General features: G+C 39.0%; 1 protein-coding gene across 1 annotated transcript in view; it reads left to right on the top strand.

The window, feature by feature from the left end:
- The window catches only part of LOC121383911 (sperm receptor for egg jelly-like), a 53,468-nt gene that overhangs the window by 5,539 nt on the left and 29,550 nt on the right, over positions 1-18,379 (top strand). The window contains exons 3-6 of the mRNA XM_041514009.1: positions 2,553-2,700; positions 6,680-6,942; positions 16,312-16,512; positions 17,133-17,275. Of these exons, the coding sequence (XP_041369943.1) occupies positions 2,553-2,700; positions 6,680-6,942; positions 16,312-16,512; positions 17,133-17,275 (755 nt within the window). The remainder of the gene's footprint in view (positions 1-2,552; positions 2,701-6,679; positions 6,943-16,311; positions 16,513-17,132; positions 17,276-18,379) is intronic.

The following is an 18,379-nucleotide window of genomic DNA, read 5'->3' on the forward strand; positions in this document are numbered from 1 at the left end:
AAATTGTAAATAGGAATTGATTTTTTTTCTTTGCTAAAAAACCCAAACAAAAAACAGAAAACCCCCCACAAAAACGTCTGAACCAAATTGTTATGAACTACAGTACATTATTCTCCTACCTTTAATTACTGTTAGATTTTAGATTTTCTCTACTTTTTGTCCAAACATAAATCGTGAAAACCCTATTAGTATTAGTTGATATGGCTATATAAACAAGTTAGTAAAAACCATACAAAGCACATGTGTAATAACCAAAGTATATCACAACATAACGTTGTTTCCGTTGTTTTGGCTAAGATTGTGCATGTCAAATATGACATCATTTCACTGTCTCCTTCTAATTGTGTTCTGATACATTTTGATACGGTCTTTATTAGTCATTAAAAAATAACAATAATAATATGGATAATAGAGAAATTATTACACTCACGTGGGAGTTGTACTGATTTTACGAAACTCATGTTAAGATTCATGTATTAGCCTCGTTCTCGATCGGGTAATACAAAAGTCCTTACATGAGTTTCGTAAAATTAGTATGACACAAGCTCAAGCGTCCACACAGTAAAATTAGTATGACACAAGCTCAAGCGTCCACACAGTAAAATTAGTATGACACAAGCTCAAGCGTCCACACAGTAAAATTAGTATGACACAAGCTCAAGCGTCCACACAGTAAAATTAGTATGACACAAGCTCAAGCGTCCACACAGAAAAAAAACCCTGGCAATCCGAGAATGAGTCCACTGTATCTGCAACTAACGTACGTCAGGCAAGCACTCTGCTGACTGAGGGTGCACAATGTAGGTCAGTTGGTCGAGTGCCCTGCTGAGGGTTTTTTCCCGTTCTTACCAGTGCACCACAACTGATCAAAAGCCGGTATGTGCTGTCCTGTATGTGGGAAAGTGCATATAAAAGATCCCTTGCTGCTAATGGGAAAAATGTAGCGGGTTTCCTCTGATGACTACAAGTCAGAATTACCAAATGTTTGACATCCAATAGCCTATGATTAATTAATCAATGTGGTCTCTATTCTTTTAATTCTCAAATGAAAGATTCATATATCTAAAAAAAAAAGTATTATGACAGACCCTATACTTATAAATTCTGTCAATTATTTAATTCAAAAAAGCTATCAACGACAAAAAAATTATGTTTGTTCCTAAATGTGATTAACTCTGTTCTCAAAAATATCTATACGGCATAATTATAGACAATACGTAATGGTTAACAGCTAAAGTATACTCTTGCTTATAACACTGTTATATTATTATACCCATTGTGTATTATGTGTATATTATGTGTGTGTGTATGTGTGTGTATATATATATATATATATATATATATATATATATATATATATATATATATATATATATATATATATACATACAATACAGTCTTCATCCTGGTGTGGCTGGTATAGCGCTCTACCTCTTGGGGAGCCAGTATAAATATATATACCGTTACTCCTTTTGTTACAACTTAAAAGTTTCATGCTATGAGCGATCATCAGGTAACGTGTAACTGCCCTGTCGTTACGTCATGAAGCAGTGACGTCACAACAGGTGCAGTGGGTATGGGCTATTCCTTTTCGGCTTGGCTTAGGTGGCTGTGTTAATCCATGTGGGTGGGTGTCGGCATTTGGATATAAGTTCATTTCTCTTGTTCAGCGAGTTGGTCCCTATAGCTTGCAGTACTTCCAGTTTTTCCTCAAGGCATAGATTGCACTGCCCCGTGCTTCTCTTGAAGATGTTCACTGTCCTTATTATGAGCCACGTTATTGTGTACTCAGCGTTTTTTCTTTTTAGTTCCCAAATGTATTTCGACAGCTCTGTTTCCTTTTCGTACTTGCTATGCATGAAGGACTTCTTGTGGTTGGCATACCTTTCTTTGAAGGATCCTCCTGTGAGGCCTATGTATGACTTGCTTGGTGTGTTAGTGGTATGTACTGCAGCTTCATATATAACTGATTTAATGAGGCAGTTTCCCTCAAGTGGGCAGTCGTCCTTATTTCTGCAGTTGCATTTGTTCTCTGTTTGCTTGTTACCGTCTTCAGCGATTTTTGTGTTGTGGTGTTGTATGATTGTGTTCATGCTCTTCATACAGCTGTAGCTTACTTTGACGTTGTTCCTGTTGAAGAGTTTGTGGTACTTGCTGCTGGCCGTGAAGTGCTTCTTTGTTAGCTGTAGGAACGTTTTCCCCACCTTTGGCTTTACATTGCTGCTGTATGGCGGATTGAACCATGTTATGTTCCTAGATCTATTTTTCTTCGTGTTACCTAAGATTTGGAAATATTGTCCCCTGAACAGTGGTACCAGATGAAATTTCCCAGATAAAACAATGACCAAATGGCGTGTTATATTCTGTTTTGTCTGGAACGGGCATATGAAAGATGCCTTCCTGCTTCATTGATTGGATTAGGCTATTTGGCATCAGTAGGATTCCTCTCGGTCTGACTATCAACCAAACAACAAAATAACAACGAATTAGACACCAACTAGCCATACTTTAAATAGGCTGTTGTTAAACAACTATTTCTTGCCTTTCAACAGGACCAGTCCTGGAAATACCAGAGAACACATTGCCTGTACAGAAGACATTCAACATCACAGTTAGGGTGAGCAAACCACGGATACCTAGTGGGACAGCATCAGTGATCATCTTTGTCGCCAGTGGAACCAAGCCAGAGGCCAACATAACGTATGCTGGTTATTGTCTTCAATCAGTGTTACCATCACAAACTTAACATAATTAAGAGATAAAAGGCATCCACATTTATCACAAATTTAAATGGTGAAAATACCTATATGTTAATAGCTACAGTAGGGTATAAAACAAACTTACAGTGTTTCTTATAATAATAATTATTATTATAAAACAAGCATTCTGAGAGTACTGCTAAAGCAATACATGTCCCCTACCGGGCCCAACAATTTTTTGTATCTCCTAAATTCAAAGGCCATAACTCTGAAAAGTGGGTAAATCACCACGAAACTTCAACTTGATCTGTAAAGCTATATATAAATGATTAAAAGACTCCATCATATGTGGTCATGTGGGATAGAAAAAGTACACCTGAGGTGGTGAAAAGTTCGACCTGAGACGAGGCTTGTCGAGTCCCATTGTCGAAATTTTCACCACCAAGGGTGTACTTTTTCTATCCCACATGACCACATATGATGGAGTCTTTTTCTCTCATTCATTCGGTAAATAAACCATTATTTTACACGAACAGACAAAGATGGCTGAACAAGTAACTTCTTTATTTGACAATTTTATCATAAAGTACACTATCGTATTTGCCGTGTTTGTCTGATGTGTTAACTAAAATTTAACACTACAAATTAACAAGATAGAATTTAAAATGAAGGTTTTAATAACAAAATATTGATTTAAAACTGTGTCTAATGACCTCACGTCACCGCCTCACATTAATATGATGTCATATATTACCAATGATGTCATGTTAAACGCAAGCGTGTGATATCCCATGTAAGATAGAAATTTCTTACATGGCTTTCTTTCATGGGATGGCTCTGTTCCATATACCTGAGGATGAGAGAAAAAGCTATATACATTTCATCTTGATATCTCCAGGCATTGCTAAAAATCCAGAAAACTAAATTTCACATCTCCTAAATTCAAGGGCCATACCTCCTTTAAAAATGGGTAAATCGCCTTAAAAGTCAAACTTGATCTGTAACAGTACGTGATAAACTTATGCACAAAATTTCAGCTCAGTATCTAAAGGTCTTCAGAAAAAAAAGTCCGGAAAACACATTTTCACATCTCCTAAGTTCAAGGGCCATAACTCCATCAAAAATGAATAAATCATCATGAAAGTCAACTTGATTTGTAAGATTACATGATGATGAAACTATACAAAACATTTCAGCTCAATATCTCAAAGCCTTCTGCAAAAAATTAGGAAAACATGTGGGACAGATGGACAGATGGACTGACAGACGGACAGACAGAGATGAAACCTATAGGCCCCCTTCGGTTGGACAGGTAGTGGACTAAAAAGCATTGTAAAGGTTTTTTCTACACCCTAATAAATGTGTATATAGGCCTATATTTATGTCAAAGTTAGATATAAACAAACGGTTACATGTTTCCTAAAAGAAAGGATCATGATCAATTTCTTGTTTTGAGATATCTAGTTGGGTTAAAGAAAAATGTAGTTTAACTTGATGACTTGGTTACAAAACAAATTTAATTTAACTTTATGTTTAAAAAAAAAAGTAGTTTAACTTGATATTAAAACAATGGAGGGTTACTTGATGTTAAAACAATGGAGGTTAGCTTGACTTCAAAACAATGGCAACTCGATGTTAAGACAGTGGAGGGTAACTTGATGTTAAAACAATGGAGGTTAAATTGACTTTAAAACAATTAATGGTAACTCGATGTTAAGACAATGGAGGGTAACTTGATGTTAAGACAATGGAGGTCAACTTGATGTTAAGACAATGGAGGTCAACTTGATGTTAAAACAATATAGTTTAACATGATGATAAAACAATGTAGTTTAACCTGATGCTAAAACAATGGAGGGTTACTTGATGTTAAAACAATGGCGGGTAACTTGATGTTAAAATGATGGAGGGTTACTTGGTGTTAAAACAGTATCTTAATGCCTTCTGCAAAAAACATCTGGAACACATGTGGTACAGACAGATGAACAGACGGACGGACAGAGATGAAACCTATAGCCCCCTTCGGTTGGACAGGTAGTGGACTAAAAACCATTAATGTAAGGTTTTTTTGACACCCTAATAAATGTGTATATAGGCCTATATTTATGTATAAACAAACAGTTACATGTTTCCTAAGAAATGATCACGATCAATTTCTTGTTTTGTGATGAAAAATGTAGTTTAACTTGATGGTGTTGTTACAAAACATATTAAGTGTAACTTTATGTTAAAAACAGGTACATGTAGTTTAACTTCATGTTAAAACAATGGAGGTTAATTTGATGTTGAAAGTCTTAAAGGTAACTTCATGTTAAGATGGAGGGTAACTTGATGCTTAGACAATGAAGGTTAACTTGATGTTAAAACAATGTAGTTTAACATGATAAAACAATGCAGTTTAACTTTATGTTAAAAGAATGGAGGGTTATTTGATGTTATCACAATGGAAGGTAACTTGATGTTAAAACAATGGAGGTTAATTTGATGTTAAATCAATTAAGGGTAACTTGATATTAAGACAGTGGAGGGTAAATTAATGTTAAGACAATGGAGTTAACTTGATGTCAAAACAATGTAGTTTAAGTTGATAAAACAATGTAATTTAACTTGATGTTAACACAATAGAGGGTTATCTGATGTTAACACAATGGAAAGAAAGAAAGAAAGAAATGTTTTATTTAATGACACACTCAACACATTTTATTTACAGTTATATGGCGTCAGACATATGGTTAAGGACCACAAAGATTTTGAGAGAAAACCCGCTGTCACCACTTCATGGGCTACTCTTTCCGATTAGCAGCAAGGGATCTTTTATTTGCACTTCCCACAGGCAGGATAGCACAAACCATGGCCTTTGTTGAACCAGTTATGGATCACTGGTCGGTGCAAGTGGTTTTACACCTACCCATTGAGCCTTGCGGAGCACTCACTCAAGGTTTGGAGTCGGTATCTGGATTAAAAATCCCATGCCTCGACTGGGATCCGAACCCAGTACCTACCAGCCTGTTGACTGATTGATGGCCTAACCACGACGCCACCGAGGCCGGTTAACTTGATGTTTAAGAAAATGGAGTTATACATGTTAGAGAGTTTACTGTAAAATGTTTCTTAGTTTTTAAATAGATACTTCTGCACCACTGCTCACTAAATTAATTGTGGGAAGTAGTAAAGTAATTTCTGCCTGTGTTTTTTAAGTTTAGCTTGTATCCTGATAAATAAACAGGGGTTGAAATTTAATTTTTTTACCACTATCCCAAAGGAATAGTGAATTTCAAAAAACGCTATTCCGTCTAAAAATGTACTATCCCTTCAATCATTAATGTACCACTAGTTTTCCGGACTGTGCTACGTCGCCCTGTACAACATTGCGTAACAAACAATTGTTTATATACCAGTCTATGCATTACTGCGTACTAGCTGGAATTACAAACGAACTCACTCTAAACATTAGTCTCGATCAAAAAGATGTTTATTTTGTACCAGTAAGTGCATGAGAAAGGTCTTAGTAGCGTGAGGAATTGTTCCGCAGAAAAATGTAGCTGAAGAAAAAGCGTAAGCGGAATAGTCGCAGGCGATTTTCGGTATTCCGTGCCTTATTTTCTCTTTCATGACGGAATATTGAAAAAATTGTTTTACTATTCCGTTTCGAAATTTACTATTTGTGGAATAGTGTAATAGCATAAAATTCGACCCCTGATAAATAGAAATGTCTTATCTTACTTCCTGTGTAATAAATACCAGTTACAACAGCATAAAACTGATACCATAGCCTACATGTGTATTTGTCCAATCCAAACAGTAACAAGTAGTAAACCAACTATTCCTCTTACTCAAAGAATTCCTGCCATATAGCTATTATAGCTAATATAAAGGCTGTTATTCATAACGTGTTTTGATATAAGGGTGTTGAACTAGACCTTTTTTTAAAAGATGTGGATATGGTACAAGCCATGCCTTCTCATGCGTTGGTTTTCCAGGTGTAATTTGAACTGTATTACTAACAAAGTCATTCCATCTAAACTTCTGGCACTGGAAGTAAATTGTGAAAACTGTGGGGCATTTGCAATAGTCATATCAGCATATGTATGGAAACTATGGAAACAGACAGATCTCTTACCGATGAAGATACTGCCATTGTCAGACTGGGTGTCCAAGTCGCCGACTGGATACAACAAAAAATCAGTGGTCTTGCCACCAGGGACACTCAATGCATCTTCCACCTACCAGTTTGATCTTCAAAGTAAGTGTAATGCAATGGAGGTTAACTTGATTAGTAGTGCCTTCTGTAGCTAGTGAGGTTAACTTGACAGCTAGCTAGTAAACGTCAAAGTAAGTGTAATATGTGCCTTCTGTATGAGTGTGGACAGCTAGCTAGTAAACGTCAAAGTAAGTGTAATATGTGCCTTCTGTATGAGCGTGGACAGCTAGCTAGTAAACATCAAAGTAAGTGTAATATGTGCCTTCTGTATGAGCGTGGACAGCTAGCTAGTAAACGTCAAAGTAAGTGTAATATGTGCCTTCTGTATGAGCGTGGACAGCTAGCTAGTAAACGTCAAAGTAAGTGTAATATGTGCCTTCTGTATGAGCGTGGACAGCTAGCTAGTAAACGTCAAAGTAAGTGTAATATGTGCCTTCTGTATGAGTGTGGACAGCTAGCTAGTAAACTAGTCATCAAGTAAGTGTAATATGTGCCTTCTGTATGAGCGTGGACAGCTAGCTAGTAAACATCACAGTAAGTGTAATATGTGCCTTCTGTATGAGCGTGGACAGCTAGCTAGTAAACATCACAGTAAGTGTAATATGTGCCTTCTGTATGAGCTAGTGGACAGCTAGCTAGTAAACTAGGAAATCACAGTAAGTGTAATATGTGCCTTCTGTATGAGTGTGGACAGCTAGCTAGGAAACATCAAAGTAAGTGTAATATGTGCCTTCTGTATGAGTGTGGACAGCTAGCTAGGAAACATCACAGTAAGTGTAATAATGGACAGCTAGCTAGGAAACATCACAGTAAGTGTAATATGTGCCTTCTGTATGAGTGTGGACAGCTAGCTAGTAAACATCAAAGTAAGTGTAATATGTGCCTTCTGTATGAGCGTGGACAGCTAGCTAGTAAACATCACAGTAAGTGTAATATGTGCCTTCTGTGGACAGCTAGCTAGTAAACATCACAGTAAGTGTAATATGTGCCTTCTGTATGAGCTAGCTAGCTAGTAAACATCAAAGTAAGTGTAATATGTGCCTTCTGTATGAGTGTGGACAGCTAGCTAGTAAACATCACAGTAAGTGTAATATGTGCCTTCAAAGTATGTGTATGTGCCTTCTGTATGAGCGTGGACAGCTAGCTAGGAAACATCACAGTAAGTGTAATATGTGCCTTCTGTATGTGTGGACAGCTAGCTAGGAAACGTCAAAGTAAGTGTAATATGTGCCTTCTGTATGAGCGTGGACAGCTAGCTAGTAAACGTCACAGTAAGTGTAATATGTGCCTTCTGTATGAGCGTGGACAGCTAGCTAGTAAACATCACAGTAAGTGTAATATGTGCCTTCTGTATGAGTGTGGACAGCTAGCTAGGAAACATCAAAGTAAGTGTAATATGTGCCTTCTGTATGAGCTAGCTAGTAAACATCAAAGTAAGTGTAATATGTGCCTTCTGTATGAGCGTGGACAGCTAGCTAGTAAACATCACAGTAAGTGTAATATGTGCCTTCTGTATGAGTGTGGACAGCTAGCTAGTAAACATCAAAGTAAGTGTAATATGTGCCTTCTGTATGAGTGTGGACAGCTAGCTAGTAAACATCAAAGTAAGTGTAATATGTGCCTTCTGTATGTGTGGACAGCTAGCTAGTAAACATCAAAGTAAGTGTAATATGTGCCTTCTGTATGAGTGTGGACAGCTAGCTAGTAAACATCACAGTAAGTGTAATATGTGCCTTCTGTATGAGCGTGGACAGCTAGCTAGTAAACATCAAAGTAAGTGTAATATGTGCCTTCTGTATGAGTGTGGACAGCTAGCTAGTAAACATCACAGTAAGTGTAATATGTGCCTTCTGTATGAGCGTGGACAGCTAGCTAGGAAACATCACAGTAAGTGTAATATGTGCCTTCTGTATGTGTGGACAGCTAGCTAGGAAACGTCAAAGTAAGTGTAATATGTGCCTTCTGTATGTGTGGACAGCTAGCTAGGAAACGTCAAAGTAAGTGTAATATGTGCCTTCTGTATGAGCGTGGACAGCTAGCTAGTAAACGTCAAAGTAAGTGTAATATGTGCCTTCTGTATGAGCATGGACAGCTAGCTAGTAAACATCAAAGTAAGTGTAATATGTGCCTTCTGTATGAGTGTGGACAGCTAGCTAGTAAACGTCAAAGTAAGTGTAATATGTGCCTTCTGTATGAGCGTGGACAGCTAGCTAGTAAACATCACAGTAAGTGTAATATGTGCCTTCTGTATGAGTGGACAGCTAGCTAGTAAACGTCAAAGTAAGTGTAATATGTGCCTTCTGTATGAGCATGGACAGCTAGCTAGGAAACATCACAGTAAGTGTAATATGTGCCTTCTGTATGAGTGGACAGCTAGCTAGTAAACGTCAAAGTAAGTGTAATATGTGCCTTCTGTATGAGCGTGGACAGCTAGCTAGTAAACATCACAGTAAGTGTAATATGTGCCTTCTGTATGAGTGGACAGCTAGCTAGTAAACGTCAAAGTAAGTGTAATATGTGCCTTCTGTATGAGCGTGGACAGCTAGCTAGTAAACATCAAAGTAAGTGTAATATGTGCCTTCTGTATGAGCGTGGACAGCTAGCTAGTAAACATCAAAGTAAGTGTAATATGTGCCTTCTGTATGAGTGTGGACAGCTAGCTAGTAAACATCACAGTAAGTGTAATATGTGCCTTCTGTATGAGTATGGACAGCTAGCTAGGAAACATCACAGTAAGTGTAATATGTGCCTTCTGTATGTGTGGACAGCTAGCTAGGAAACGTCAAAGTAAGTGTAATATGTGCCTTCTGTATGTGTGGACAGCTAGCTAGGAAACATCACAGTAAGTGTAATATGTGCCTTCTGTATGTGTGGACAGCTAGCTAGGAAACGTCAAAGTAAGTGTAATATGTGCCTTCTGTATGAGCGTGGACAGCTAGCTAGTAAACGTCAAAGTAAGTGTAATATGTGCCTTCTGTATGAGCATGGACAGCTAGCTAGGAAACATCACAGTAAGTGTAATATGTGCCTTCTGTATGAGTGGACAGCTAGCTAGTAAACGTCAAAGTAAGTGTAATATGTGCCTTCTGTATGAGCGTGGACAGCTAGCTAGTAAACATCACAGTAAGTGTAATATGTGCCTTCTGTATGAGTGGACAGCTAGCTAGTAAACGTCAAAGTAAGTGTAATATGTGCCTTCTGTATGAGCGTGGACAGCTAGCTAGTAAACATCAAAGTAAGTGTAATATGTGCCTTCTGTATGAGCGTGGACAGCTAGCTAGTAAACATCAAAGTAAGTGTAATATGTGCCTTCTGTATGAGTGTGGACAGCTAGCTAGTAAACATCACAGTAAGTGTAATATGTGCCTTCTGTATGAGTATGGACAGCTAGCTAGGAAACATCACAGTAAGTGTAATATGTGCCTTCTGTATGTGTGGACAGCTAGCTAGGAAACGTCAAAGTAAGTGTAATATGTGCCTTCTGTATGAGTGTGGACAGCTAGCTAGGAAACATCACAGTAAGTGTAATATGTGCCTTCTGTATGTGTGGACAGCTAGCTAGGAAACGTCAAAGTAAGTGTAATATGTGCCTTCTGTATGAGTGTGGACAGCTAGCTAGTAAACGTCAAAGTAAGTGTAATATGTGCCTTCTGTATGAGCGTGGACAGCTAGCTAGTAAACATCAAAGTAAGTGTAATATGTGCCTTCTGTATGAGTGTGGACAGCTAGCTAGTAAACGTCAAAGTAAGTGTAATATGTGCCTTCTGTATGAGCGTGGACAGCTAGCTAGTAAACATCACAGTAAGTGTAATATGTGCCTTCTGTATGAGTGTGGACAGCTAGCTAGGAAACGTCAAAGTAAGTGTAATATGTGCCTTCTGTATGAGCGTGGACAGCTAGCTAGTAAACGTCAAAGTAAGTGTAATATGTGCCTTCTGTATGAGCATGGACAGCTAGCTAGTAAACATCAAAGTAAGTGTAATATGTGCCTTCTGTATGAGTGTGGACAGCTAGCTAGTAAACGTCAAAGTAAGTGTAATATGTGCCTTCTGTATGAGCGTGGACAGCTAGCTAGTAAACATCACAGTAAGTGTAATATGTGCCTTCTGTATGAGCGTGGACAGCTAGCTAGTAAACGTCAAAGTAAGTGTAATATGTGCCTTCTGTATGAGCGTGGACAGCTAGCTAGGAAACATCACAGTAAGTGTAATATGTGCCTTCTGTATGAGTGGACAGCTAGCTAGTAAACGTCAAAGTAAGTGTAATATGTGCCTTCTGTATGAGCGTGGACAGCTAGCTAGTAAACATCACAGTAAGTGTAATATGTGCCTTCTGTATGAGTGGACAGCTAGCTAGTAAACGTCAAAGTAAGTGTAATATGTGCCTTCTGTATGAGCGTGGACAGCTAGCTAGTAAACATCAAAGTAAGTGTAATATGTGCCTTCTGTATGAGCGTGGACAGCTAGCTAGTAAACATCAAAGTAAGTGTAATATGTGCCTTCTGTATGAGTGTGGACAGCTAGCTAGGAAACATCAAAGTAAGTGTAATATGTGCCTTCTGTATGAGCATGGACAGCTAGCTAGTAAACATCACAGTAAGTGTAATATGTGCCTTCTGTATGAGCATGGACAGCTAGCTAGGAAACGTCAAAGTAAGTGTAATATGTGCCTTCTGTATGTGTGGACAGCTAGCTAGTAAACATCACAGTAAGTGTAATGTGTGCCTTCTGTATGAGCGTGGATAGCTAGCTAGGAAACATCACAGTAAGTGTAATATGTGCCTTCTGTATGAGTGTGGACAGCTAGCTAGTAAACATCACATTCAGTGTAATATGTGCCTTCTGTATGAGCGTGGACAGCTAGCTAGGAAACATCACAGTAAGTGTAATATGTGCCTTCTGTATGAGCGTGGATAGCTAGCTAGGAAACATCACAGTAAGTGTAATATGTGCCTTCTGTATGAGCGTGGACAGCTAGCTAGTAAACATCACAGTAAGTGTAATATGTGCCTTCTGTATGAGCGTGGATAGCTAGCTAGGAAACATCACAGTAAGTGTAATATGTGCCTTCTGTATGTGTGGACAGCTAGCTAGGAAACGTCAAAGTAAGTGTAATGTGTGCTTCTGTATGTGTGGACAGCTAGCTAGGAAACATCAAAGTAAGTGTAATATGTGCCTTCTGTATGTGTGGACAGCTAGCTAGGAAACATCAAAGTAAGTGTAATATGTGCTTCTGTATGAGTGTGGACAGCTAGCTAGGAAACGTCAAAGTAAGTGTAATGTGTGCTTCTGTATGTGTGGACAGCTAGCTAGGAAACATCAAAGTAAGTGTAATATGTGCCTTCTGTATGTGTGGACAGCTAGCTAGGAAACGTCAAAGTAAGTGTAATGTGTGCTTCTGTATGAGTGTGGACAGCTAGCTAGTAAACATCATTATCTCATCATGAGAATAAATCTGCATTCTTATTGGTCGAACACCAGTCACATGACCTTCCATAAATAATGATATTGCCCTCAGTCAGTTCCACCCTTGGAGATTTAACCAATGAAAATAAAAAAGAGGAAAACTGCTCATTTTAATGTAAACAACCACAAACATGTGACAAACCGCTTTGTTGTTTGACACAAAAACGATAACAACTTTATTCATACTGAGTTTAATTCCGAAAATACCACTTAAGTTTTCGAAATAGACTTTATATATCATATGTGTGTTTTTAATGTGCAGTTTTACAAAAATCACAAAACTATTAAATTGATCCAATGAAAATACAGAATACCTTGGTAAAAGCTCAAATGTTATTTATCGTCTTTTCTGCAACATCACAAATAATAGAACATATAGTTTTTCAAAATAAATCGCACGAAAAGCTGACGAACAAAACCAGACTAAAACTTGTCCTTCAGTTGTAAGCAGTCTCCCACGACCACTTTTATTGTTATCTATCGGGCCTGTGCTTCTCTGGAAGACGTTCCAGCTTCAAACTGATAAGGCATTATTTGTTGTGTTGCACACATATTAGACTAGTCCAGTGGTTATCACTACACTATTCATCCTCGATAGGAGAAGAATCATATAATAATTGAGCCTGGCAGTGGCTGTCGCTGCCACGTTTGCTTGTGCTGGATGTCATCTTGTGGTATAGGTGTCTGTCAAGTGACTTCCCTTCATCATGTCAGGGCTATTTACAGGCAAATGTTTTTATTGAGTATAATTTTATTCGGACGTTTCCGGCAGTGTTCTATGGGAGTGATTTTTAAAAATACTTTTATGGGGCATTTTCGTAATTATTGATTTACATATCGGTGTAAAACATTGAAATGAATTAAGAAGGCATTTAATTGTGGAATTTGAAATTTTCATTTGTGGTCTGAAACGGCACTTTAAAAGAACGTCCATTACTATTTATCTCAAAGATGGCTGTTATGTGTAGATAATAAAAAATAAAAGTTTGAATTATTAATCATCTGTCACACATTTTTTGTTTTTTTTACCCATTATATTTTTTCATTAGTAGCAAGGAATGTTTTCTCTTTCTTTTTCTTTTCTTTCTTTCTTTCTTTTTTGCATTTTCCCACATACGTGTTGGGACGTACATGCAGCCCAGTGGTAAAGTGCTCATGGTCATGGGATTGCTCCCTATCAGTTGACCCAGTGGTAAAGTGCTCATGGTCATGGCATTGCTCCCTATCAGTTGGCCCAGTGGTAAAGTGCTCATGGTCATGGGATTGCTCCCTATCAGTTGGCCCAGTGGTAAAGTGCTCATGGTCATGGGATTGCTCCCTATCAGTTGGCCCAGTGGTAAAGTGCTCATGGTCATGGGATTGATCCCTATCAGTTGGCCCATTGGTAAAGTGCTCATGGTCATGGCATTGCTCCCTATCAGTTGGCCCAGTGGTAAAGTGCTCATGGTCATGGCATTGCTCCCTATCAGTTGGCCCAGTGGTAAAGTGCTCATGGTCATGGCATTGCTCCCTATCAGTTGGCCCAGTGGTAAAGTGCTCATGGTCATGGGATTGCTCCCTATCAGTTGGCCCAGTGGTAAAGTGCTCATGGTCATGGCATTGCTCCCTATCAGTTGGCCCAGTGGTAAAGTGCTCATGGTCATGGCATTGCTCCCTATCAGTTGGCCCAGTGGTAAAGTGCTCATGGTCATGGCATTGATCCCTATCAGTTGGCCCAGTGGTAAAGTGCTCATGGTCATGGCATTGATCCCTATCAGTTGGCCCAGTGGTAAAGTGCTCATGGTCATGGCATTGATCCCTATCAGTTGGCCCATTGGGCTATTTTTGGTTCCAGCTAGTGCACCATGTCTGGTACATCAAAGGTCATGGTATGCGCTATCCTGTCTGTGGGATGGTGCATATATAATATCCCTTGCTACTAATGGAAAAATGTAGCGGGTTTCCTCTCTAAGACTATATGTCAATATCAAATATTTAACATCCAATGGCAAAGTCGGTCAACTTCAAGACTGGCAGAGATCACAAAGACTTGCATCATCAGATGATCAAACTGTTCTGGAATATATGTAGGAGAGCAGTTGCTCTCTGTGTAAAGTTTTCAGTAATTTGGATGGTAGAGAAATTACAATGTTATTAACCACCCACCCCACCCTCTCCATTTCATTGACGTTTCCTAGACATTGAGCATGGGCACATCAATCTATTCCACTGGGCCACCGTATTAGAAATCCCACCTGCCCTACACACAACGCGCTGTTCACTGTAATATATACACTATTCACCGTAGTAGAAATCCCACCTGCCCTACACACAACGCGCTGTTCACTGTAATATATACACTATTCACCGTAGTAGAAATCCCACCTGCCCTACACACAACGCGCTGTTCACTGTAATATATACACTATTCACCGTATTAGAAATCCCACCTGCCCTACACACAACGCGCTGTTCACTGTAATATATACACTATTCACCGTAGTAGAAATCCCACCTGCCCTACACAACACGCTGTTCACTGTAATATATACACTATTCACCGTAGTAGAAATCCCACCTGCCCTACACAACACGCTGTTCACTGTAATATATACACTATTCACCGTATTAGAAATCCCACCTGCCCTACACACAACGCGCTGTTCACTGTAATATATACACTATTCACCGTAGTAGAAATCCCACCTGCCCTACACACAACGCGCTGTTCACTGTAATATATACACTATTCACCGTAGTAGAAATCCCACCTGCCCTACACACAACGCGCTGTTCACTGTAATATATACACTATTCACCGTATTAGAAATCCCACCTGCCCTACACACAACGCGCTGTTCACTGTAATATATACACTATTAACCGTATTAGAAATCCCACCTGCCCTACACACAACGCGCTGTTCACTGTAATATATACACTATTCACCGTATTAGAAATCCCACCTGCCCTACACACAACGCGCTGTTCACTGTAATATATACACTATTCACCGTAGTAGAAATCCCACCTGCCCTACACAACACGCTGTTCACTGTAATATATACACTATTCACCGTATTAGAAATCCCACCTGCCCTACACACAACGCGCTGTTCACTGTAATATATACACTATTCACCGTAGTAGAAATCCCACCTGCCCTACACAACACGCTGTTCACTGTAATATATACACTATTCACCGTATTAGAAATCCCACCTGCCCTACACACAACGCGCTGTTCACTGTAATATATACACTATTCACCGTATTAGAAATCCCACCTGCCCTAGACAACACGCTGTTCACTGTAATATATACACTATTCACCGTAGTAGAAATCCCACCTGCCCTACACACAACGCGCTGTTCACTGTAATATATACACTATTCACCGTAGTAGAAATCCCACCTGCCCTACACAACACGCTGTTCACTGTAATATATACACTATTCACCGTATTAGAAATCCCACCTGCCCTACACACAACGCGCTGTTCACTGTAATATATACACTATTCACCGTAGTAGAAATCCCACCTGCCCTACACAACACGCTGTTCACTGTAATATATACACTATTCACCGTATTAGAAATCCCACCTGCCCTAGACAACACGCTGTTCACTGTAATATATACACTATTCACCGTAGTAGAAATCCCACCTGCCCTAGACACAACGCGCTGTTCACTGTAATATATACACTATTCACCGTAGTAGAAATCCCACCTGCCCTAGACACAACGCGCTGTTCACTGTAATATATACACTATTCACCATAGTAGAAATCCCACCTTCCCTACACAACACGCTGTTCACTGTAATATATACACTATTCACTGTAGTAGAAAACATCATGGTCTAAATTTTAGAGAAGTCTTAATTATAGAAGAAATACGATATGCATAGAAACTATCTTGTAGACAGGTTTCTGAAGGCTTTTTTCATGATTTTCCTTTCAGTTTTCTATAACAAGAATGCATCAAAGGTGAAACTTGAATATCGGTTTCGTACCAACCAGCCTCCTGAAGGCGGATCATGTTCTGTAGATCCGACGTCTGGCCAGGCTCTCATCACCAAATTCACCGTGTCCTGTCCTGGGTACAAGGATAATGACTCACCTTTAACATACAGTGTCTACCTGAAGAAGAAAGGCAAATCAGGTATACCTGTAGTTATTGAAGAACAAGCAAATTAGTGTTGGGCATCAGTTGGAACTTCATCATGATCAAGATCATCAGGTTTTAATTGATCTGCACCAACCGATCAACTTTTGTCATTAGCAACAAATACTTGTTGGCCACATGCAGAATTTTTTTTTTTAATTATTCCTAAGGCCAGAACTTCATAATAATATCCTATATATTTATGCATCGTGCAAACCTTCTCCTGCAAGCCACACCGATACAGGCTAGAGATATGCTCATCAAACAGATTTTATGATGTGTCTAAATCATGCAGACCTTTCCCATATTCAAAATGGCTAGCTGACATACTTTTTTGGGAGGGGAGGGGGTCACACTCGGAAATTACATAATTGACTCTTAACATGTTAGCCATTTATATTGATACTCAACACCAAAAGTAATGCAAATCAGGATTATAATTAGTTTGTAATGAGGATACGTTTACTTGATTACAAATGCTAATTTTAATGAAGTGTTAAATGGTGCATCAACCTGTAATTCTGTTTTTGATTTTTGTAGTCCTGATGTTTAGAAAGTTTAAACTGTTTGTTTGCCATAATGAAGTGGTGTAGTAATAAGCTGTTTTCTTATTTCAGATACTCTCTTGTATCAAGGAAACGAAGAAACAACTAGTTTAATACTTGCTGCAGGGCTACCACAGTCCAACTCGTGGCTCGAGTTAACAGTTTACATTTCAGACTCTTTGGATACCAGCACAATAGTCTCGTTAAAAGTGCAGGTAAGGTGCATAAAAGTTAAACATATACTTTTTTTTATAAAAGAAACATCCATACGACTGCTGTTTGATTCCTTTATGCAGAAACTCAAATCAACATAACACAAGCTCAAACTCTAGTACAAACACACAAGCTCAGACATGCACACAGACATGCACACAAGCTCAAGCTCTAGCACAAACACACAAGCTCAGACATGCACACAGACATGCACACAAGCTCAAGCTCTAGTACAAACACACAAGCTCAGACATGCACACAGACATGCACACAAGCTCAAGCTCTAGTACAAACACACAAGCTCAGACATGCACACAGACAAAAACACAAGCTCAAGCTCTAGTACAAACACACAAGCTCAGACATGCACACAGACAAAAACACAAGCTCAAGCTCTAGTACAAACACACAAGCTCAGACATGCACACAGACAAAAACACAAGCTCAAGCTCTAGTACAAACACACAAGCTCAGACATGCACACAGACATGCACACAAGCTCAAGCACATACACTCAAACATGCTTAAGCACACAGACAACAGGAAAACGACAAGTTCAAGCACACACACGTGCACACACACATGCACACACACACAGACACACAAGTACACAGACACACACGTGCACACACACACACAGACACACGCACACACAGGCATGCATGCACACACACACACGTGCGTGCACACACATACACACACGCACACAAGATCACTGCAACTTTTATACATTGTCACTGGTAAATGTTCACTACCACTGCAATGTAGAAACTAATGAATCAGACTTAGTACTGGAACTTAGTTACATTGTCACAGATAAATGTTCTGATACTGCTTTTCAGTTTCACTACCCTGCATCCAGATTCTAACTCTGTCTTTGTGATACTGCTTTTCAGGTTCAGAACCCTGCATCCAGATTCTAACTCTGTCTTTCTGGTACTACTTTTCAGTTTCACTACCCTGCATCCAGATTCTAACTCTGTCTTTGTGATACTGCTTTTCAGGTTCAGAACCCTGCATCCAGATTCTAACTCTGTCTTTCTGATACTTCTTTTCAGGTTCAGAACCCTGCATCCAGATTGTGACTCTGTCCTTGTGATACTGCT

The sequence above is a fragment of the Gigantopelta aegis genome, chromosome 10 (genome assembly GCF_016097555.1).
Source record: "Gigantopelta aegis isolate Gae_Host chromosome 10, Gae_host_genome, whole genome shotgun sequence".
In the NCBI taxonomy this organism is placed as follows: Eukaryota; Metazoa; Mollusca; class Gastropoda; order Neomphalida; family Peltospiridae; genus Gigantopelta; species Gigantopelta aegis.